At 44.7% G+C, this 25,370-nt stretch overlaps 1 protein-coding gene across 2 annotated transcripts in view; it reads left to right on the forward strand.

The window, feature by feature from the left end:
* The window catches only part of SPATA7 (spermatogenesis associated 7), a 504,965-nt gene that overhangs the window by 401,858 nt on the left and 77,737 nt on the right, over positions 1-25,370 (forward strand). For both annotated transcript variants that reach the window (XM_078660014.1, XM_078660015.1), the window contains one exon: positions 23,080-23,157. In XM_078660014.1, coding sequence (XP_078516140.1) covers positions 23,080-23,157 — 78 coding nt within the window. The remainder of the gene's footprint in view (positions 1-23,079; positions 23,158-25,370) is intronic.

Genomic DNA, 25,370 nt, shown 5'->3' on the forward strand with positions numbered 1-25,370 from the left:
GGTGCGGCAAGTACAACAAAGCTCTTTAAGTTCACCTTTCTGGGGGTGGGATTCAGAGCAAGGACTGCTGAGGAAGAGAGGTTGGAATACATTACAAAGGAGATGAGCAGTCTCATGTGGAATCAGCCCCAGTAAATATTTGTGGGGGCCTTAATACTATGAAATTGCTCTATTTCATCCATGAACCCACTTTAGTTATTACTATTGAACTGTGGGCTTCTTGCCTAAGGCAGGTCACAGTCTTGAGGTGAAAGAAACAAGCAAAGGACACTGCCTTCTTTGGTGAGATTAAGGGAAGGTCAGTGTTTCTTGCTGCTAACTGTGGGGCATTAGCACGTGATGGATGGGCAAAATGTCGGGGTTCAAGTGCGAGCGTTGCATGCACCACCATGAGTACTCTTAACTTTGGTTTACTGGTTATATGCTTGAGCCAGGGGCTGGCCATCCAGTCACTCATTTCAACCATGCACTGTTTAGGTTTCGCTGGAGGGCGGAGCTCTTAGCTCCGCCTCCAGAGAAATCTCTTGATTTCCAGTAAGGAGAATGGAATACGCCCCCCTGTCCCATTGGCTAGCTCCATAAATGGAGGCTAGCCATTGGAACAGAGATCTGTCCGTCAAGGCCGGACCAGATTCGGGGGCGTTCCCGAGATTTTTTCCCAGGGCGGAGTTACGTTTTTTCCCGTTCCCTCCCCTTTCACTGATGCGCTGTCCATTCCCGCCCCCTCCGTGTGCCTTTCCGCCCCCCCCTCGCTGTCCTGTGCACGTTTCCCGCCGTCCGTGTCCTCTCCCGCCCCCTCCCGCCGTCCGTGTCCTCTCCCGCCCCCTCCCGCCGTCCGTGTCCTCTCCCGCCCCCTCCCGCCGTCCGTGTCCTCTCCCGCCCCCTCCCGCCGTCCGTGTCCACTCCCGCCCCCTCCCGCCGTCCGTGTCCACTCCCGCCCCCTCCCGCCGTCCGTGTCCACTCCCGCCCCCTCCCGCCGTCCGTGTCCTCTCCCGCCCCCTCCCGCCGTCCGTGTCCACTCCCGCCCCCTCCCGCCGTCCGTGTTCACTCCCGCCCCCTCCCGCCGTCCGTGTCCACTCCCGCCCCCTCAAATCAGCCCCGCAGGCAGTCAGTCACAAGACACCAGGCTCTTCTGCCTGTATGTGAATTACTCTTAATTAAGTATTTGATTTGATCAGGAGAGTTAAGTAGTGTCAGGAGGAACATGCGCATGCCATACAAAGGCGTAGCGGACACCAAGAGGAAACGAATTAAGGTCTTATAAAGACCATCTTACAATAATGAACAGAAATGTAACTTTTCCGTCCCTGCGCGACCTTCATGCACGCGTAAGCAATTTGTCCCAAAAGGGCATCCTTTCCCAGTCTCACCAGAGTTCTGTACTGGGAACAGTACACCTCCCACTTACCCACTAGTTAGGCCTATATCTGTGCCATCGCAGTACCCGCGGGACAGGCTAAAATACTTACAGAGCTCAACATGTCCTGAACCAGCGAGGCCCATCTGATAACTATGAACAGTAAAGAAGGATTCAAGATAATATATTTCCTAACGACTGAAACATTTAAAGTGCGTCATACAAAATAAAGAAAAATAGAAAATTCAAAATATCTCCGAAGAAAAGTCGCAGCTGGTTTTCGGTGAGTGGCAAACAGCAAATGTCTTTCGTGAGAAGCAAAGTCGGGACCACCCGCTGATCAGTACCCGGCCCGGCCACGGATGAGACCATAGGAGAAGATAATTTAATTATTATGGCGTTTACAGACCAGGGGGACGCAGTAGTGCTACTACTCACCCCCACATAACTAACGTAGGATAGAACATGGCGCCCTCCCTAGAAGAAGGGGAACATTATTTTCGAGCAAGGACGTTACTGTGTTTTTTTTCTGGCCAATATTTACAAGCAGTTCTGGCCACTCATTAATTATCAAGTTACAAGACACGACTAAACATCATTTCGTACCTCGTGCACCCAGAGGTCGAAGTGGGCGGAATCGGAGAGGCACGACGTGCCTTTACTTTTTTGATTCATGAAAAACGTTCCCCGACTTTTGTTTACAAAGATAACCGTCCCGGGACGGTTAATTCCGATGGTTTAAATGCTTCAGCTGAAGTGTGATTCAGCGAGTCTCCTGTGCTGTGAAACTGGCTCCAGAGACACAGCTAAACAAGAAACATGCCTTCTTGCCAGAGAGTCTGCTTGTTTAATGAAATGCAAATTCCTGCAACCAGCGAATTCTGCAAATGTAAGGATGCCTGGAGCGGGTACTGGCTTTATTGATCTAATCTAATCAAATAATGCTTTATTTGATCACTTTTATCATAAAAGCAATATGCAACAAACATACAAAACATAAAAAAATCTGTGGGGGTTCGCATCAAGTTAAAACATGATTAAACTGAGTTTTCAAGTTGCTAAATTTATAAAAGGTTATGCAGTAAGGGAGGATACTAGTAAGGAAAACAAGTTGGAGCCCGGCACAGCGGCTCATTACTGTAGCTGGAAGAGGCTTTTGCCAAACGGGCAGGCTGTTTAAGGCAGATGGCATCTGCGCGCGTTCACATGAACGCAAGCTTTAGGCCCCATGAACGCAAGCTTTAGGTCAGTGGGTCGCACTTTGGAAAGCCCCTTTACTATAAGTCGAGCAACAGCCCATGCGCTGTTCTAGCTCGACCTAAAAAGGGCCAGAGTAATGATTTTTCCTTTTGTTAAAATTGTAAAAACAAGAATGAATAAAATCCGTAGAAGGGGAGGCGTTAAAACACCACCAAACAGTAATATGTAAGACGTAAATATGTACAAACTATAGAGGAACTCTCACAAACAAGGGGAATGTATCTCAAAATTGGACACTTTTTTTTTTAACGCATACGTTCCACGAGGGGTTCAACATTAGTGGGCTCCTCAACATATTATGATAGATCTGAAATGAGAGAGGAGCTGCCATTATCACTTTTCACTCGGCATGTGAGAGTCCTTCAAAGCTTTATGTCTGATATTCAAGAACTTGGCCACCCCACAGGAAAACAAGCATTTACAATGCAACGGTTTCGCCTTTGGAAAAGTTTGAGCTATTGGCATTGTAAATGACAAAATTTGTATTTATGTGTTGGTTTTGAAAACAGATAAATAAATGGCATTGTCATTTACATTGCTAATAGCTCTAACTTTTCCAAAGGCGAAACCGTTGCATTGTAAATGCTTGTTTTATGCCCCTTTCACCTCCGCACAGGTCTGGCCGTGCCTTAGGGGCGCACAGATATCTGTCCGTAAAACACATGCGAAGGCCAAAGGGCCTCATAGATGCGGATCTATTCCAAATATTGTTGTATATTGGATTGTGAATTTCGTCATCTGGGACGTATAGCTTGATGAATGTGTGTGGGTGGCTATAGCGATTAATTGCAAGAATTAAATGCAATTGCAGCAGAGCACAATAAATTTAATCTAGCTAATCTAAAATTAACTAATTTTAAAGTGAGAATAATGAAATGGAAAACTGACTGCACACAAAACTGTCAATGAGCCTCATGCTATGCTAGGCACGCTTTATTTTGCATACAGCCTGTCTTGTTGTTGTGTGCATTGTGCTCGATCTGGAGCTATTTCATCTCAAGGCGCTTCTTTAAAAGGAGCCACCTATAAAGATCAGCCAGACCGAGAATCCAAAGAACAGATGTGTTGGAAGATGATGAATTTGATGGTAGTTAATAAACTGCGGTCTCTGGAGCATTGGCAACAGTAAGGAGCCCAGGTCATAAGCTTTGTAGCACGCACATGGGAATCCAGACATGTTTATGTCTGGCGTTAGCCAAGGCCGTTTCATTTTACTAAAATAATATGTAGAATGTACCTGTTGGGGGTTTCAGTCAGCCCTCTGCAATCAGTGGTCTGTTACTGTGTCACTCTCATGTTCATTGAATCCAATACAGCGTACAGCATGGGGCAATGAGTCAGCCAACTTCAGCAATTGGCTGAATTCAGCGTGAGGGGTGACATTCTTCCGTGTAACCAGGAGCACATCCATACACAAATTAGTTGCCTTTACTGCCAGGGACTACTGTGGCAATGTTTAATGTTTGCGAACAAAACATATTTTTTATGTTTAGCCATTTTTTCTTATTTATTTATATATTTAGATTGATGAGGGCTTGGAAGCTTTCTGCATAATCAAGTTTTGCAAAAATCATGGCAAAACAAAACTGGCATTGACAAAGCCAAAGTGATGTCAGGCCAGCACCAGACATATTAGCTGTGATAATGCTTGATTATATTTATAGCACTATTTTGCAGCTGAATAATACTCATGCTTGAAGCAGTTTAAAACTAAAAGGCTGACTCAACCATGCAAGGATCAGTATTTGTGATATGCAGCTTCATCTGATGCACATCTCTTTAGCGGGCACACTAACCCTATTTTTTTAAAAAGTTTTCTGTGGCATGTTGTATGTTGAATTTCCATAGGTTCAATGTAGGATGCTATGGGAGGACATCATTTGAAGAGGTGATTCTTTAGCTATAAACGGAGGATAGCAGGTTGACGTTCAATCTAAGATCGATAGGAAGATAGTTCCAGGAAGTGGTGGAAGCCCCAGAAAATGATTGATTATGAACATAGGAGGTTCCAAATCGATAACTGTGCAGAAAGACTCTATCCTAGCTTTGTAGCTCTTCTTTGCCACCAGAGATTTTGAGTAGGTCCCTAAAATGTCAGAGTAGGTTAGGATGTAACTTCTTGTAACTGAGACATGCGAGCTTGATCTAAGTTAATGCCTCACTAGGGACCCATAAATTAAATTGATTTATTTTGGAGTTTATTTCAGCTTTGTTTTTGTTTTATTAATTTTATTTGTAAAGGGTTCAATTTAGAGTATTTATAGTGACTGCACCACGAAGGTATGTGAAATGCATTGTTTCTATATTCTTTCTGTAAGGTAAGCCATTTCAGACATTTGGTTGATTTTGTATATGGGGTCTTTTTGCCAAGACGTGCACTTATTTTGTTAGGGCCCTGTTCAGAGGGCCACGTGGCACACATGGGCTATTGGGTCCAACCATTTGATTGGAGGCTTTTTTCTCCTGATGCCCCAGGGCATCACTTACTATGGTTCCTGAGTAACTGGGCCAAGTACCCATTCTGTACCTAACTCTCAGGATTGCATGGTCTGGGCAGTCCAAGACTCCTTCGTGGGGGAGGTGTGGATACAGAGAAGTGAATATGGGCTCACAACTCAAAATGCATCAGTAATAAATCATTGTCCTACCAAATACTTTTGTAACAAAAGAGATGTATTTTATTTCTACTGTTACCACACAAAGGAAGAACACAGCGTACACACACACAATTACACAGTCTTGCCCTGAGGTTGGGGCTCTAGTGTCTCTCTCGTGTTGCACTCACTCCTCGGGTTAGCGATTGTGGTTATTCCCCATTAACTACGAGTAACATCTAGGGTATACCCCACTATTGGGCCGAGTCTCAATAGTCCACTACGACTCTGATTTAAAGTCTTTAGTAATTTTGGCAGCAAGTTTCCCCAAGGCCGTAAGGCCCAAATGATGTCTAACCCGCTACAGAAGAAGGGAAGCATTGAGAGTCCTGGAGTGCTATGGCAGCAGCTTAAGTTCAACCCAGGTAAATCGCTCGCATGCAGACGCTGCGGCTGTACTCAGCAGGTCATGGCTCACTCCCTCGTGGTCACACTCTTGCAGCGATCAGAGGTTTCCTGCTGCTCTCGCCTGAGAGGTAAGTGTTCACACGTTATGAGGATCTTGTTCTTGGTTCTACTCAGTGACAGTGCTCCATCAGCGTTCTCTCTCATCCATCATTGGTCAAACCACTTGCAGTCCTTGTTGTTCCCGGTGACCTACAGGTCACCACTTCATGCTGTTCATGGGCTCCGGCCGGATCAACACGGCAAAGGTTTCTCACAGCAGCTCCTCCTGGCATATGGAGTTCCGCACTGAGTCGCAAAAGGCTTCGGCTCGTACCACACAGTAGTCTTTCTCCTCGGTCGCCCCTCCTGTCTTTCTCCTGGGTGGCCCTTCGTGTCATACGGTGGTCATTGCAACCCTACAGTGCAAGGCTTCACCGCATGGCAGTCTTTACCTTGGCTATCTTCACGGCGGTCCTCTCCTATGAATATATGGCGGTCACCGACTCAGTACTGCATATGGGTAATGACCCAATCGGGCTGCAGCCACCTCCTTACACCTCGCACAGGGGCTCCCCTCGACATGGCTCCCCTCTGGACCTTACTTCTTTCAACGCTCTCCTCTTCCTCACAGGCCACACTGGTCTTTGCAAGCAGTCAGGGGCTGGTGCTTCAGGTTCCCGGGGCTGGTGGTCTTGGATGTCCTTGGTGATGTCCCTTCACCCAGCAGGGAGACTAACAAGCCTTGGCCCCCAATCCTGGTCACAGGCAGAAGTCTTGCAGACCTGCCCCATCTCACACAGTCTGTCTGGTTTCTTGGCACATGACAGTTTTTGGGTTCTCAACCTCCCACTCCTTTAGCCCTTTTCCAGACACCAAATGTGATTAGTGTCTGTGTATTTGAAGTTTTATTTTAGGGTTCTGCTTCTTTTGAAGTGCATGCTCCTCTAGGCTTTTTTAGGTTGCAGCCTACCAGACAGCATAGTTGTCTGGTTTGCTAAAGACATCTTGAGGACATTCAGAAAGTTGACCTTGGAATGCATCCTCCCCGTGGCTCGCTTTTTCTTGCTTTCCATTTGCTGGCTTTATTTGTTTTAGGCTGTCCAGCTTGAGTTCATACCTTCCCTTGCCCATTATCCTTCCGAGTGTTCCCTTTCTGCAAACATGCCATTAAATCTTGTTCTTATCTCGTCACAATTGCTGTGCATTCTGTGAGGGCGCTTTTTTACTTTTCATTCTCTGACTTCAAATTGACAGGATTTATGTGACAATCTTGCTGGTTACTGGAGGTAGAAAATAGTTTTTTCTAGCACACAACAACATTTAAGTGAACTGTGTAAGAATTTCAGAATTAGGAACACAAATGAAGCACATTTTGGGTTATTTCTGTAATGTGTTGGAAGCAATTACTTTAATATGATCAAAACAACACTAGGTGATGCAATTTCTACGCATTTTAGACTGTGTTGTCTAGTTTTATTAGTAAAACTGTATGTCTGTTAAATCGTAATGGTCCTTGGCAGTGGGCAACCACACCATGAAAACTCCACTCTTTGTCACTCCACTCTGCACCACTTCACACCACTGCACTCTACTCTGCACCACTCCACTTTACACCACTTCACGCCCTTCACTCTGCACCACTCCACTCTACCAACTGCCCTCTACGTGACTACACTCTACGCCACTTTACCTCACTCTGCACCACTCCACCGATGCCACTGTACTCTATGCCATTCTACTCTTAATAACTGCACTCTATGCCAATGCACTCTACACAGCTGCACTGTACTTTGCATCACTGTACTCTGCACCACTGCTTTCTACTACACTCTACTCTGTAAAAGTACACTCTCCGCCACTGATCTCTATTCCACTCTATGCTACTCCACGCCACTCTACGCTACTCCACGCCACTCTACGCTACTCCACTCTACGCCACTGCACTCTACACCACTATAATCTGCACCACTCTATGTTGCTCTACTCTGCACCAGTTTACAGCACTGCACTCTATGCCACTAAACTCTACTCTGCATCACTGACTTCTGCATCACTCAACTCTACGCCTCTCCACCCTGTACCACTCTACGCCACTCTGCTTTACGCCACTGAACTTTGCACTACTCTGCGCCATTCCACTCTGCCCTACTCCATGCCACTGCACTCTACTATGCACCACTCTAATCTATGCCACTGCATTCTATGATGCTGCATTGTACGCCTCTGAATCCAATGCCACTGCACTCCTTTCCACTGCACTCTGCCAAATTCTTCTTTTTTGCCTGTCACTGCCACACGCTACTCTTTGGTGGGGACTCCAAGCCCCAGAACGCTCAGTGCTCCCAGGAGGGAGGAGACTGCACCCAGCTAGCGCTTCAAAAAGCGCAGACAACACCCCAGCGCAGGAAGCTACTAAATTCTTCTTTTTTGCCAGTCACTGCCACACGTTACTCTATGGTGGGGACTTCAAGCCCCAGAATGCTCCGCGCTCCCTTGAGGGAGGAGACTGCACCCGGCTGGCGCTTCAAAAAGCGACGACAATACAGCAGCGCGGGACGCTGCTAAATTCTTCTTTTTTGCCTGTCACTGCCACACGTTACTCCTTGGTGAGGATTCCAAGCCCCAGAACGCTCCGCACTCCCAGGAGGGAGGAGACTGCACCCGGCTAGTGCTTCAAAAAGCGCCGACAACACTGCATCACAGGATAAGGGCCGCGCCTGGGCCAAGGGCGGGCCCGTACTAGCCCGTCAGGGGCCGGAAGAGGCTGGGCTACATCTCTTGGCCCTGTTATCTGGGACAAGAAGAACACTGGAAACCCCCTAGTAAGCATACAGTTATCTGACTAATATTCCTACTGGTGAGGGCGCACATGTGGTCTTTCCTTTTTTCGCCCCATTGTAATGGTATGCATGGCGGACGCTGAGGGGAGAAATAATAAGTACAGTGCCTTAAGGCCTTGGTCCTTGCAGCTTTCATTTATTTAAGTTTATAGACTCTGGCCATGGGCAAAAGAAAACTACGGAGTACAATTCGGGGAGTATAGGCAGTAGACCAAAAGGTGATAATATGACCCTGCTGAAATACCTCATGGGGCGGTTGGAGCCCTCGAAAAACAGATATCGACAGTAGAGGTGTCCTTAACTAAGGATTCACAGGGTTCTTTACTAACTGGCAAAGAAAATGGACTACAATATGTCAGGAATAGGGAGCCTGGCACTTTAACTAATATGGATAAGGAGCCCTTAAATGGATATATACAGGTAATTAGAGATGAGATATCTCTTAGTGTCCCAGAGCCTGAGTTACTCCCTCCACCAAAAAGAACTTGTTATACAAAAACAAAGGATAAATCTGATAACTTGCGGCCCCTTAAACATCAGGTACCCCCTGCGTCTGTTTCACATAAGCTTAAAGTTAATAAACAACAGGAGAAAAGTAATCAGTTAACCCATAAAGGTAGAGAGAAGGATTTGGCTTTAAGAAATAGAAGCAAGGGTAACTTTGCCACCTCCACCGCAAGTGAAATTAATGGGCTAGCAAGTTTGATAACTGAGCTTACTGAGTATATTAGACAATCGATCGGTACGTTAGAGGTAAGATTAGACAAAATAGAAGCTGGGTTGGAATAGATTATAGAGAAACAACATTTAAACTGCATAAAGGTATCAACTACCAAACATATAACTGAGGATAGAGCTGGTAATGTTTTAAAATCTCCCAAGCGGCTATTGTCAGTTACCACTACGAGCACTGGGAATCAGACTGCTGAGAGGGATAGAAACCACAGCGCGCAAAGACCTAAGATGTGAAGTGAATCTTTGAGAGGCAGAGTACAATCTAAGGAGTCAGATCCTAGAAGGGCAGGAGCAGGGATGCCGGAAGTACAGATGGGTGGGCCTCCGGCCAGAGATTCACGACCCAGCCTAGGACTCCTTACCGCTAATATAAACGATTATCCATGCAATTTGCAGAACTTGAATCTGCCCTCTGCTGCAACTCCGTATACAGTTGTTTTGGCTAACGTCCCCCCCACCACCAGAGGGGGGTTAATGAAACATGGGATACCCTGAGGAATAGTACTATCCATTGCCTGGGACAAAGAGTAGGTTTAACATATGAGATGTTTTCTATTTTTAAGATGGTAAGACGCATCTCGTGGGTGGGCACAAATAGGAAAGCTTTTAGAGGGGATTGCGTGGTTCTGTCCTTGGGGAACCCTTCTTTGGTGTGAGAAATCTTTTTCAGAGCCCACAACATTAATAACAAGATGGAGGGCATACAAGTTCTCCCGTTGGGATATTTTTACCAGCCCAAAACAACTAATGGATTCCTCAGTATGCACCACTCCTTACTGCCTACCACTTTCTCAACTTATAATCTAGAGGTTTCTAATAGATTTGGGCCTCTTCAATCTTTAGATGAAAATGATTGACTCCTCGTTAGTAGTGAACAACGTACTGACGAAGACAGATTGACACATCTAATTATTAATGAGAGATATCCACCTAGCCAGCTAGGGTAATTTAATACTGAGCAGACACAGATAATGAGTAGCAGGGGGGAATTGGATGGTTTATGGTCTAGTGAATTTGGTGATGAAAGTATGATTAACGAGTCAAAGACGACTGGGGTTATGACTATCAGATTAACACCACTCCCAATGCAGGGGCATCTACAGGTATTGCTCTGCTTTCCTGGAATATAGCTGGTCTGCAAACTAAGATGAATTACTCCATTTGGATAGATTTCATCCGCCGCTTCGATATTTTATTTTTACAGGAGACCTCGTTGCTGGATGAAGTAAATATTGATGGGTATAAAACCTATCATACGCCATCAATACGGTCAACCTATTGGAGACATAAAGGAGGTATATGTGTTTATGTCTCCAATTTATTGGGGGCTGAAAGAATTGAAATGATCAAATCGATTATGTTTTATCAAATGTTTATTATTTACTTGAATTGTAATACAGCTGTGTCTGTGCTTAATTTTTATAATAATACTGAGATGGGCCAATTGGATGATGTCCTAAAGTAAATTAGTGAGGAATTGGACAAAATTAGAGCATCTAAAAATTTGGATATGATTACTATCTGGGGAGGTAATTTTAATGTTAGCATTTGTGCTCAGGCTGGACCTGGGCATTGCGGTGTAGTGAATGAAGAGAACGAACCCCTGACACATTTTATACATACTGACAGGGAAGAAAAGCTTAATGACTTGATGACCACACTCAACCTGGGTTTTGCTAACAGGTTGTGCCCCCGTTGGTGGATTTTGATCATACATTCATTGGCAGAGGTTGTAAATCTATAATTGATTTTATCATCGTGCCAAATCGTTCTGCTGCTTGGTTTGGCAATTTTAAAATTCACCCTGTCATTTTGAGTGACCACCTGCCCTTACGTATTAATATCACCCTCCCTAAGTGGGGGGTTTATTCTGAAATTAATAGTTTGGCTTGGACTCAGAATATTGCTTTGGTTCTTCAGAATGGATACTCCCTGAGATGAGGTACGAAAGATCCGGAGGTGCTTAATAAAAGGATCATTACCAAAGCATATGATTATTTAATGGTGTGCTTACAAGATAATGCTGCCCCCGATGATATTTTGGGGGCTTTTGCTCAAATAACCAACGTGGTCCAAAATGCGCTTACTGCTCAGACTAAGTGAACTCCTAATAAGGAAAAAGGATGATTCAATTCAAATTGTACTAGGACTTATTCTAGATTAAAGATCGCACTTTATAGTACGGTGAGAGACTAGGGGGAATTCAGAGAAAGCAGGAAGGCATATAATCTTGCCAGAAAGGTAAGAAAGAAGGAACTAAAAGAGCAAGCTTTGGATGCTCTTTATGAAGCATCCCTTCGTAGGGATTGTACCTCATTCTGGCAGGCAGTAAACGCCCCATTTTTCTCTAATAATGATAGGGCAAGGATAGAGGTTGCAGTAGATGAAAAATCATGGATTGATTTCTTCTCAAATGTTTACAGTTATAAGGGGATAAAGATATTTATCCAGCCTCAGAACCCCACCATTGTGAAGGACCCAAAGGCTTCTCCACCATTGAATTACATATAACAAATGAGGAGGTAATGGCAGCCATTAATGCTAGCAAGGGAGGTGTAAGGCACCGGGTCCCGATGGTGTGCCGATGGACCTTTTTAAATCCAGCCCATTATTATGGTCCACTTTGTTAACTCGGGTTATAGAAGCTTGTTGTGTTAGGGGATTTATTCGAATTTGGTCTGAATCTGTGATCATACCGATTTTTAACCGCATGCGCGCTAGCGGTTTTCCCGCTGCGCGCTGCGATTTTGAAAATCCCGCGTTACGTGACAAGGTCAGCTCGTCATCCGCGTAGCGCAGGTTACGCCCATGACGAGCTGACCTTGTCATTAGCGCCGAAGGGATTAAAAAGGGGGAGCGGGACAATCCTGCCTGCTACCGACCAATATCGCTTTTAGATGCTTTGGCGAAGGTAGCAGGCAGGATCGTCTTGAACAGATTACAGACATGGGCTGAAGATAATAATATCCTGAGTGCGGTTCAATATGGTTTTAGACAGGGGTTAGGCACTAATGAGCAGGTTTTAAATGTAAGTTTAGTAATGGGGAAGTACATACAAGATAAGGCTGGTAAACTCTATGTAGCCTTCGTAGACCTCACAGCTACTTTCGATTGTGTCATTCACTATAGTCTATGGAAAACTTTGAGGGACCTAAAGGTTGATCCTGCTTTGCTGCAATTTTTAAGACAGCTATACGCGGGGGCCAGTGCTAAGGTGAGGTTTGGGCTAAAGGGAGAATGCACTGCTTCATTTCACGTGGAGAGGGGGGTGAGGCAAGGCTGCGTCCTGGCCCTTTTCCTTTTCTCTCCATATACTAATGCTGTAGAGGCCGGGGCAAGAGACCCCCCCACGAGTTAACAGTAAGCCAATAGTATCTCTTCTCTACGCAGATGACGCATTGCTCATGGCCAGAACGCAACTGGGCCTACAGCGAGCCCTTGCTACGTACATCACCTTTATGGATAGCCGAGGATTTAAATTAAATGTCAAAAAAACATTTGTAATGTCCTGTGGGAAGGGGAGAGGTAAATGTAGTATTCTGCCAATGGGAAATGATAAGATAGACTCTACTAGCACGTTTTCTTATTTGGGCGTGCTTTTTGAGCGCACTGGCTCATGGGGAGCGGCGATCAAGAGTAGGCCTCTCCTTTTTAGGAGGTCAATTGCGGCAGTGTTTTACTTTGCAAATAAAATAGGCAAAAGGCCCCCGGAGATCTTACTCAAAATGTATCAAGCAAAGTGCATGAGTATCGCCAGGTTCGGAGCAGGAATTTGGACATTTCATGATATCTCCCCAATTCAATTAGCTGAAAATATATTTTTAAGATTTATTTTAGCAGTCCCACAGAGTTCCCCAGTCTTTAATTGTCACAGTGAATTGGGAATTCCGTATATTTCGGACTTGATAAGAATGCAACCCCTTTTATTATGGCATCGTGTTTGGACATCTACTTGTACAGGATTGAATAGAGATATCATTACGGATATAATGAAATTGGATCATGTTTTTAGGATAAACGGGATCAATTATATAAGAAATATTTTATATGATATTGATCGCTATGACTTGTATACCTGTCCAGAAACTGTGAGCTCTATTTCTAGGAAAGGTTTTAAACTATTATGTATGTCACATTTAGAGTCTCTGAGAGCTGCTCAGGAGATGAATAAATATACGGTGATTCAGCATCAATTGACACTGGTAACCTATTGTATCCAACCCCATGATCTGACGTGGTGTATGGGAGGGTACGAGGGATATGTACTTACAAGGTTTAGGTTTATATGAGAATAAAATGATTTGATAACAAGCAGCGTTTCTGTGGGCAATTGTTCATACTGGAATTTCTTGGTACTTTAGATTAATGGGAACTTCCCGCTCATGTTATTATTAATTCTGAACTCCCTGGAGGGTTGTTCCCCCGTATCCTTTTATTAAGTTCAGGGTTCCCTTTGTGTTATATATACTTAACTGTTTTCACCGACTGGACAGCTTTCCTAATATTAATGATTGGTCTAGAAACGTATGCAAGTGTCCATGTGATTATATCTAAACTCAAACAACTATGCATGTGATTCTTTTCTGTAAATTGTATTGAAATGAAAGAGCAAGATGGATTCTGCCATTTTTAAAACAAGGAGGGTGGAGGCAATGTCGACCGCCTTTCTATATTTACAATTTTTAGAAAATGTATATTGTGATCATCATGATCGGCTTCTTGAAAAGCATAATGAGAAAAAGAAAGCATAATCTTAAAATATAGTATTCCAACCAAATGATTTATTAATTGATGGAACTGTCCTGAAATAGAAGTTGTTTAGATAATTGGTCTACTGAATTGCTACTTTTTAAGATTGTTTAAACTGTGACTTTTATGATTTTAATGTCCTGAAATCGAATAAAGTATTTTTTGATCTGATCACTGCACTCTATGCCACTATACTCTTCAACACTCTATGATAATGTATTCTACTCCAGTCCACTCTACGTTACTTCTGTGTAAGCAACTCTACACGACTCCTCACTATGCCACTCCAATACACAACACTATCTGCCAGTCCACTCTACAACACTCTACGCCATTCCACTCCACGCTACTCTCCTCTACGCCACTAACTTTTAGCCATGCTGAACAGCAGCCACGCTAGTGAACAGCATGGGTAAAACACATTGGCAAAGCAAATAGCTCTTGCATAGGCAAGACCTATTGGTTTTGCCAATGCTTGTTCCTATTGAAAAGCAGTTTGTCACAACAGGGGTGTCTCCGAAGCTGATAGTCCCACAACACAGGCCATGGGAGTGACTAGAGTTCACACCTGGATGTCAGCCACAGTGATATGTTCATCAGAAGGTTAGCCAAGGGCTCCCAGCTCTACTCTTTACAATTCTCTTATCAGTCCCATCTTCTTTTTGAGATGTGCCTAGGACCGTTCCTTGTGACATCACACTGAATCAAAGAGCACGCTTTGAAGTGTACAGGGGAGGGCTGGTCCTCCTCTCCCCGGTGTGTGTCCCATATGGCTTACAGAATGCAGCAATCCACAAATCTGTCTGGGGGATCTCTCTACTTCCTCTCTAAGCTTCATCATGCAGGTATGGGTCTCCCAATATGGAACCCAGGACCTTCCATGTACTGTACCATTCCAGGCACATGTACACCCAGTGCATGTATACAGCATAAATGCACTGCATAATACTGTATCCTCCATGTACCATACCATTCCGAGGCACACATACATCCAGTATTTGCACGTAAGATGCGCACACTGCCCAGCACTGTATCCTTTATGTATTGATCACTCACAGATACACATACACTCAGCACAAGCACTCATCCTGTACACACTGCATGCTTCAAGTATTGTACCACTACCGGGTTCACATACACTCAGCACATGTACTTATCCAGCACACAATGCACACTTCATGTATTGCACCACTTACATGTACACATACACCCAGCACATGCACTTATCCTCCGCGCACTGCACAGCACTACATTCTTCAGGCACTATGCTTGTATTGCACAAGGGTAGGGCATAGCCACACATACACCCAGCGCAGATATACCATTTCTGCACTTCACACCAACCTGATATAGACCACCAGTGAGTTAAGCACGCAGCAGCTGAACTTTAAAAAGTAAATGAGCTTCTAGGCCTCATTCCAGTGACACTGGTCAAAAGGGATCTGTTCACTCCTACTGACCACTACACGGTTTGCTGCCACCCCGCTATCGTGTTGCTTAACTCCTAGTGAAGGCAGTGGCTTTCTACCACTATCAGACATCCCTCCGAGTCCAGCAAGATCGCAATCCGCGAGACAGGCCCATGTCCTGACACAAGTGCATGATCCAGATTTGCTTGAGACAACAAAAATCAGCATTCGGGATCCAAACATTACTACACAGCAGGGGTGCACGTCCATTACCATGCAGAGGACTTTTCCGTTCCAACAATTGTTATCTTCTTTTCATAAGGCATTGGGCTTGTTTTATACTTCACACTTGGTAACTCAGAAGAAGTTTTAGGTACTCCCAAACATTTGTAACGGGGATGCGCATAAAGTAATGGAATCTCCCCCAGTGGCAGGTGTGCTGAGAGCTGACATTTCCCTGCTAGCCACCTCCTCCATCAACTGTTATGCCATCCCTGGTAATGCCCAGTATTCGTAACTCCTAGTATTGGTAATGCAGTCACCAGTGGGTGAAAGAAGCCCCAAGTAATGTTGTGATAAGAACATGCTGCACTTCTCTTTCTAAGAACTTTAAATACCATGAGGTAGTAATACAGTTATGATACTCAATTTACAGTCCTCGTAAGAATGGAAGGCCAAGTCTAAACAAATTCCTAGGCAACTAACTGTTTATATCACAATGTCTCATATATTACTATGAAGGCCAAGTGTGCACAAAAGATGAAAAATACAAACGTTATTTTGGCAAAAAACTGTAAAAACAATGATAATCAAAGTCTTTAATAATACATAACTAATTAAAAACACAATAAATCACAACAAACATTCATCAATACATGCATTCAGTAGTCTAAAATAAGATTTGATAACATATAGGCAGGAATACTAAGTAGAATCTCTGCATGGATGTTATTCAAATTGAACAAATAGTGAAACCTCTACCTTCAGGGTCCACATCTATGAACTGGTATTCGTCATTATTTTGAAACAGTACAGCAAAAAATGTGATATTCAGAATCTGACAAATTATCTTTTCAGTGTGAGAAGAAATATAGTGGCTTGAATTATCGATGAATCTTTATGGAATCAAGTCTACGCGCATGAAGATAGAGGTTTCACTATTTTTTTTTTCAATTCGAATTAAATTAGTCTTGTATTATTACAGACATGGAATATCATTGTTTTTATAGTTATTGTGCTAAAATAAAGTTTGCATATTGTGTCTTTTGTGTACACTTGGCCTAATATATCAGACATTCTGATATAAACAGTTAGTTGCCTAGGGATTTCTTTAGACAGTTGTGTTTTCCCTGCCCTGGGAACGTTTATCAGTAGCAGGGTGTCCTGATAGTTACTTTGGAAGGCCAATTCTGCCTTGTTGGGTTACAAACTTGTGACCTTCAGATCATGATACTGTTCGCAGCGATCGTTCAACTCACCCATCCTCCAGCTTATAATAGAATTCTATTTATATGGTACGTACAGGTGCCTGTTCATGCCCAGCATTACATCTTCATATATCCAAATGCCCTGAAGGTGAGGTTAAATACCTCACTGCACAGTGGATGGGCTGGGTTCTGACCGTGTGCTCTGATCATGGCCCATACCAGTGGAGTCCTCCGTTTTAAACCTTTTGTGCCACTAATTCATGCAGTGTCTGTCTCAAAGATAAGTGTATAGTAGACATGCAGAACCTTAAGCCCTGCCAATCTGAGTCTGTTTAAACAGCACATTGTGCCATTAATCAAAATAGAATTACATTTTTTGATAACCTGTAGTGAACTAAAATGTTGCGGGAACACTCATTCCACGATTACTGGTGCCTAAAGCCATATGGGATGATTTGTGGACCTTTTCAGCAGATACAGCTGGCAGAATTTTGTAAATTACTAACAAGAATATGTGCTGATGGCCTTGAGCATAGAACCGCTGTTGGTGACACTGCTTTCCTTGTCGCTGTAAGTGAAACAAGGGATCTTGCAGTTGTACTCCTGTCACACCACTCATCAGCTACGAACGACTGGCATTAAAATATGGGTGACGGTTAAAAGTACATACTCAGTAAGACAGTGGTGAATACCAGCAACCAGTGTGCATCAGCAAAGGTCGCACCCCTTTGTCAACTGTTAACAAAGCTGCACAGTCCTGCATGATTGATTTGTGCATTTATTTATGTCTAATGCTGTACGGATCCCTAGTGCTGCCTCTAATATTTCCATAGGAGACTAGTGTTGCTGTAGATGTTCATTTCTCATGATGATTTGGAACCTAGCTCTCTGCGGATAGATACGCACCAGCAAAAACCTTTGGTGTTCTAGATCCCTCACACTTTGACATATGTCTAGTACAGCTACAGATCTCTAGGGCCTTATCACGAGTTGCTCGTAATAATCTGGCCCATACCTTAACCATTATTAATTCATAGGTGGGAATTACGAGTTTGAAGGTATTTAACTCATCTGATATTTGACCGATGCATGAAATAACTCCACCTTTATTAAACTTCTGCCGAAATTTAACTGGGGATAGACATACGTTATTTTCAGTATTTTGTTTTGTTTTAATCTGTTTATTGAAATTTCGCACTGAGCAAGCAGACCTATAATAGTATACACAATATAACCACAGTAGCGACCCTTTGGTATTGGGACTAAAGGTCCATTAAGTATACAAAGTGTCATGCAGGGGAAAATCAAACATCATATATTAAAGGGCCGCTTGTCCTTAACAATTGTGACTTGGGTTCAAGTTCAAGTTCAAGGATTTGTATAGCGCGTTACTCACCCAGAGGGTCTCAAGGCGCTTGGGGAGGGGGTTCATTATTTATCGAATAGCCAGGTTTTAAGTTCTTTTCTGAAGGAGATGTGGTTCTGTGTGAGGCGGAGGTGAGTGGGGATTGAGTTCCAGGACTTGGCCGCTAAGTAGGAGAAGGATCTACCTCCCATGGTGGATCTTTGGATACGCGGGACTGCGGCGAGGCCTTGATTGGAGGATCTTAGTTGGCGGTTGGGTGTATAGAAGGATAGTCGAGAGTTGAGGCATTCGGGTCCTAGTTTGTAGAGGGCCTTGTGTGCGTGGGTGAGGAGACGGAATGTTATTCTCTTGTTGACGGGAAGCCAGTGGAGGTCTTTCAGGTGGCCGGTAATATGTTCTTGGCGAGGGATGTCCAAAATGAGTCTCGCCGATGCGTTTTGGATGCGTTGGAGTTTTTTCTGTAGTTTGGCTGTAATTCCGGCGTAGAGGGTGTTTCCGTAGTCTAGTCGACTCGTAACCAGTGCGTGGGTGACAGTCTTTCTTGTCTCGATGGGGATCCAATGGAAGATTTTTTGAGCATACGAAGTACGTTGAAGCAGGAGGATGAGACGGCGTTGACTTGTCTGGTCATCGAGAGGGAGGAGTCTAGGATGAAACCTAGATTGCGTGCGTGGTCCGTGGGTATGGGTGCGGAGCCCAGGTCCGAAGGCCACCATGAGTCGTCCCAGGCAGAGGGGGATGATCCTAGGATGAGCACTTCAGTTTTGTCTGAGTTAAGTTTTAGGCGGCTGTTTTTCATCCATATGGCTACTTCTTTCATGCCTTCGTGAAGATTGGTTTTGGCGGTGTTGGGGTCTTTGGTGAGGGAAAGGATCAGCTGGGTGTCGTCAGCGTAGGAGATGATGTTGAGGTTGTGTTGGCGCGCGATGGAGGCGAGTGGACTCATGTAGACGTTGAAGAGGGTGGGACTAAGTGATGATCCTTGTGGTACACCGCAGATGACTTCGGTGGCCTCTGATTTTAATGGGGGAAGGCGTACTCTCTGGGTTCTTCCGGCGAGGAACGAGATGATCCAGTCCAAGGCTTTACCTTTTATGCCAATGTTGCTGAGGCGTTGTATGAGGGTGTTGTGACAGACAGTGTCGAAGGTGGCGAAGAGGTCAAGTAGAATGAGGGCCACTGTTTCTCCGTTGTCCAGTAGTGTTCGGATGTCGTCTGTTGCAGTGATGAGGGCGGTTTCGGTGCTGTGTTTGGCTCGAAAGCCGGATTGTGATGGATCGAGGGAGTTGTTGGATTCCAGGAAGGTGGCGAGTTGGCTATTGACGGCTTTTTCAATGACTTTGGCCGGGAATGGGAGGAGGGATATGGGGCGGTAGTTTTTAAGTTCAGAGGGGTCTGCTGTGGGTTTCTTCAGGAGGGCGCTGACTTCGGCATGTTTCCAACTTTCTGGGAAGGTAGCAGAGTTGAAGGAACGGTTGATGACATCCCGGAGATGGAGTGCGATGATGGAGTCTGCTTTGTTGTAGATGTGGTGGGGACATGGGTCGGTTGGCGAGCCAGAGTGAATGGAATTCATTAGGCGAATGGTGTCTTCAGTGGTGATTGGGTTCCAGGCGTTGAGGTGGTTGGAGGGCGGTTTAGGTTCTGAGGGTGGTGGAGAGGATTGTTCGTTGGAATTGTTTTCGAAGCTGTTATGTATGTCGGCAATTTTGTTGTAGAAGGAGGATAATGAGTCGCAGAGGTCTTGGGACGGAGTGATGTCGTTTGAGGCTGCGGTGGGGTTGGTGAATTCCTTGACGATGTTGAAAAGTACCTTGCTGTTATGGGCGTTGTTGTCGAGTCGATTCTTGAATGCTGATTTCTTGGTGGATCGAATCAGCTGGTGGTGTTTGCGGGTGGCTGACTTGAGGGTGGTCATGTTGTCGGTGGTTGGGTTTCTTCTCCATGTTTTCTCGAGAGTATGGCATAGCTTCTTGGATTTCTTGAGGTCATCGTTGAACCAGGGGGCCTTTTTGTCTTGTTTGGTGTGATGGTTTTTCAAGGGTGCTAGTTCGTCAGCGCTGTGAGTGATCCATTGTTTGAATTTGATGGCAGCTTGGTTTGGGTCCAAAGAGAGGGCGGGCGGGTTCTGGTTGAGCGATGTGAGGAGTTGGTCGGTGGTGATTTTGTTCCATTTTCTCCGGGGGATAGGTTGTGGGGGGTTATGGGTCGAGGTTGTTTTGTGGCTGAAGTGAACACAACAGTGGTCCGTCCAATGGAGAGCTGTGGTATGATCGAAGGAGATGTGTTTGCTGGAGGTGAAGATTGGGTCGAGCGTATGTCCGGCTACATGGGTGGGGGTGTCAACAAGTTGTTTGAGGCAGAGATTGGCCAGGTTGTCCAAAAGGGTGGTGGTGTTGTTGTCGTTTTTCTTTTCCAGGTGGAAGTTGAGGTCTCCTAGTAGAATGTAGTTCTCGGAGGCGAGGGCATGTGGACTGATGAAGTCAGTGATGTCTTCGCTGAATTGTTTATGGGTTCCTGGTGGTCTGTAGATGAGGGTGCCTCTAAGTGTGGTTCTGGGGTCGGTGTGGATCTGGAAGTGGAGGTGTTCAGCGGTTGTAAGGTTATCGTCGGAGCTGGTCGTGATTTTGATGGTGTTCTTATGGACGATGGCGATGCCTCCTCCTGTTTGGACGGTGCGGTCTTTCCGGATGATCTTGTAATTGTCAGGGATTGCAATGGCGATGTCGGGTGTTGATGATGCGTTCATCCATGTTTCAGTAAGGAAGGCGACATCCGGTGATGTAGTGTCGAGTAGATCCCAGAGTTCAGTGGCGTGTCTGTGGACCGAGCGGGTGTTCAGCAGGATGCACTTCAGGTGGTTAGAGTCGGAGTTGTGTTTGGGGTTAGTGGATGTGGTATGGGTCTTATCGCTGGTAAATTTGCAGGAGCGACAGGCGAAGGGGCCGTGGGTACGTCCCGGGGCAGCTACGTAGCATTGTGGTGTGTGTCCGGGGTTAAGGGCGAGGAGAGTTGCGGCGTCATACGAGAGGCGAGTGGGCTGGGTAAGGCGGGGACCAGGGTGTCTGGCGCTGGGCGCGGTCCAGGCGCGGACGGGCGTAGACGGGCTTACCTTTGGCGCACATGGGGCGCGACCGCTGCGCGTGAACGCTGCGCGAAAATGCATCTGTCATATGCGGATAGTGGAGGGGGAGGGGCGAGGGAGGGTCATCTGGGAAGCGGGAGCGGGGGTGGAGACTTGGGTAAGGAGCCACAACAACAACAATGCAAACAAAATGGTCGCAGGCCAGAAGCCAAACAGGATTGAGGCGCAAACGGTAACAACGCGGTACAAGTGGCAATGGTACCGGCACAACCAGACAGCAATCAGCAATACACTCGGCGCAGCACTGCTCAAAAGTCTATCAAGGCGTTTTTTCACTTAATGAGCTACGAACAAAATGCGCATCGGTATTAATTAATTATTTGGTTATCTCGCGCTACAATGTACTTGCGGTACTTCGTGCAGGCAGTGGCAAAGGCTAAGGCAGCAGACAGTAGTGTAGGAGTCTGGTAGAGCGGGGAGCAGCGTGAGGGAGCGACGCTTCTGTAAAGTACAGGACGGTCACGCCATTTGGTACGCATAATGCTGACAATCCAATCATGTTATGTCACAGATTTGAACAATGGGAGTAGGGTTCAACAGAATAAGGACAAAGTAAGTTGAAAGAGGGGAGGGGTTAACCACCAGTGACAAGCTGCTGTGATGCACTGCATAAGATAGCTATCCGTGTGTATAAGATGTTGAGCATCCATGTGCTAGCTAGCTGACCAAATAAGGTAGAAATCTGCCCTAGATATATTATAGAGGACATACATACTGAAAAGTATTCCCAAATTATGACATTGTAACTCTCTGGTCCCCTGCTCTCCCTTGGGAGCCCCCAGAGGCTGCATCTAGTTTCTGCAGATCGGCTACAAAAGCACCCCAACTATTGGCTAGTGAAAATTTGCAGAGACCCAGCAGGTCCTCCCTCTGCAGGGTGACACCCTCCACCCGGGCCCAGTTAAGTAAAGAGCAGCACCAAGCTACTACATGTGGGGCCACCACTGTTTTCCACCGCTTAGTGATTAGGCGTTTAGCGTTAATTAGGCCAAAGTCTAGGAATCCGGAAGTGACCCTATTGTTCCTGCCCCTCTTGAAGAGGTGTAATATATAGACCTCCCATTGAAAAGGGATGTCGCGTTCAGTGCAGCAGGCCAGGGTGGCCGCCACGGCAGTCGAGTACTCTCCGAGGGCACAGCACTGCCATAGCATATGCACAAGTCCTGCATTATTTAAGTGACGTCTAGAGCAGGCTGAGTCCGTGCGGTAAAAGTACTTATTAATCTGGGCGAGGGTGAGGTATGCTCGGTGTAGGATAAAAAGCTGAATTTGGCGAATATCATTATTAGCGTACCTTGTTATCAGGGGTGAAATAAAAAGCCACAACTCTTAATCAGGCCCCTAATGTTGTTGGTAACTGGGGGCACTGATCCCCACTGTTGCCACAGGTCCCTAACGTTGCTGCTGGCCACAGGTCGTACAGATCCCCATTGCTGACGCAGAAACCTATTGTTTTTATTGAAATCAGCTGCTTTTGCCTCACATTCCCAGGGGTTCCAGTGCTGCCACAGTCCCATATTACCTTTGGCATGTGTCAAGAATGAAAAGAAAAGGATTTAAACTTAGTTGGAAGGATGCTGGATCAAGGTTCTTCTGTTTGAGAGAGCTCAGCTCATTTTGGAAAATGTTTTTAGTGGGTAGTGTTTTTATCGTTTTAGAATGGAAGCAATTCCTAGCACTGATGCAATCTCTGCAGCAGTTAAACTCTGACCTTCCCAATTGTGCTTTAACCTCTGTGTTCTCATTACAGGGAAGAAGAAGTGCAATATCTGGAATTTGTCGCTGATGTGACCAATGAAATCCTGACTCTTGGTTTATTCTCAAACAGGTTAGAGTTTAAACACCCATGGTTCTTAAAGAATACAAGTCAGATTTTGAACAGATGTGCTGGTTTAAGTCTTTTGAAATTCATGAATCTGTGTTTGTGTATCTCTCTCGCTCTCTCCCTGTCTCTCTCTCTCCCTATATATATATATTACCTACTGGCGATAGCCAGTAGGTATATATAGTTAGGACCTAGCTACCAAATCCGCAACATTCTATTGGGAATAACTTTGGCGCCGGTTGAGGAATTTGCGTGTAATTTTCCAACATTTTGGCCAGCTCCGCTGCGCTCCTTCCCTGAAAGTTTCGGGGAGATTCGTGACGTGGGGGCTGAGAGAAAAGGGGGGTCCCAAAACGTGTTTTCCCCATGTTAATTTCCATAGGACGTTCTGACAAGGCTACAGCCTGAACCGCTGAACGGATTTACACCAAACTTGGCAAAATTGTAGGGACTGGTACGCAGAAGTGCCTTTGCTATATTTGGTGAAAATTGCTCCAGTGGTTTTTATGAAAATTAACTTCAAAAACACATATATATCTGGGCGGAGCCTAACCACACATCTCATCGTGAGATCTGATTGGCTGTCAGCACTTCATCCAAGAAGTGTTGGCAGCCATCTTGGGACCAATATACATGATAGCACCTCATTAAAAAGCATTGTAGTTAATAGAGGGTTTTAGGACTTTAGTTACATTATAAATCATTTGTTGATGGTACCATACTCATTTTAGGAATTGTGGTGTGTTCTAAGGTGATTTTACCATGTGAAAAAGCCTTCTGCTGGGATATCATGAATCATGTTTGAAAGAAAACTATTATCTCATGCTTTTCCCCACAGTGGTTTGGAAGGGGATCTATAAGCTAAACTGAAAGCATATTTTCTGTAAATTCACATTATCTTTCTCAGTCATGTGAGAATGAAGTCTGACATTCTCAGTAAAACATGTACATCCAACAAGGACAGAGACTGTCAGTTGACTCCTTTGTATTCTACTGCAGCCTCCTAGAGTGTTCTAAAGAACAACTAGAGCGCTAACAGTCCTACTTATTACAAAGGTATGGCACACCTGAAGCCATCTTGATTGGAATAAAGTGGTAACTCTTAAAACATTTAATTTAAAAAGGAACAAAATGAGGGGGTATATTTGGCAGAAAGAAAAATTAGGGCACATTTTGAGTGACTTCCCAAATCCTCTTCTATTTCATTAAAAAATTCTGACATGCAGTCTCCCAAGATGGCCACCAGAGACAAAAGAGCCCAAATGTAGCCCAAATATTACCCAGATGTAGCCCAAGTATAACCCAATGACAGAATGTCCCAGAGTGTTCTAAAGAACAACTAGAGCGCTAACAGTCTTACTTATGACAAAAGTATGGCACACCAGAAGCCATCTTGATAGGAATGAAGTGGTAAGTCTGAAAACATTTAATTTAAAAAGGAACAAAATGAGGGGGTTCATTTTGTCATAGAAATAGAAAGTATGATTAGCAGCAGACTTCCCTGGTGAGCAGTAGCTTTACTACAGTGATCTAATGAGCAACTAGAGTGCTAACATTCAGAATTTATGGCAAATGTGTGACACATCTGAATGCCTTCTTGATGGAACCAAAGTAAACAAGCATTGAAAATGCAATAGATCTCGCCCTCGTTTAAGTTAAAGCCATTCTGTTTGTAATGAGGTGGCTTTTTAGCTTTGCTTTTATTAGTGTTTTTAAAGCTTTCATGTAAATAACATGCATATGTATGCATATATGTATGCATGCATTTATATTTGTATTTATATAGATATGCAGATTATATATATTTATATATGTATGTATATATATATATACACATACCTAAATGCATATATATGCATATATATATGTGTATATGTGTGCGTGTAGAGAGAGGTAGAGAGGTAGAGGTAGAGAGGTAGAGGGGTAGAGACTAGTAGAGAAAGAAGTAGAGAGAGGTAGAGAGGTAGAGAGAAGAGAGTGAGTAATAGAGTGGAGAGTGAGTAGTAGAGAGTAGTAGAGAGCAGTAGAGAGAGTAGCAGAGAGTGGGTAGTAGAGAGTAGTAGAGTGAATAGAGTGAGTAGTAGAGAGTGAGTAGTAGAGAGTGAGTAGTAGAGAGTAAGTAGTAGAGTGAGTAGTAGAGAGCAGTAGAGAGTAGTAAGGAGTGAGTAGTAGAGAGTAGTAGAGAGTGAGTAGCAGAGAGAGAATAGTAGAGAGTA

Source organism: Lissotriton helveticus, chromosome 9 (genome assembly GCF_964261635.1).
Source record: "Lissotriton helveticus chromosome 9, aLisHel1.1, whole genome shotgun sequence".
In the NCBI taxonomy this organism is placed as follows: domain Eukaryota; kingdom Metazoa; phylum Chordata; class Amphibia; order Caudata; family Salamandridae; genus Lissotriton; species Lissotriton helveticus.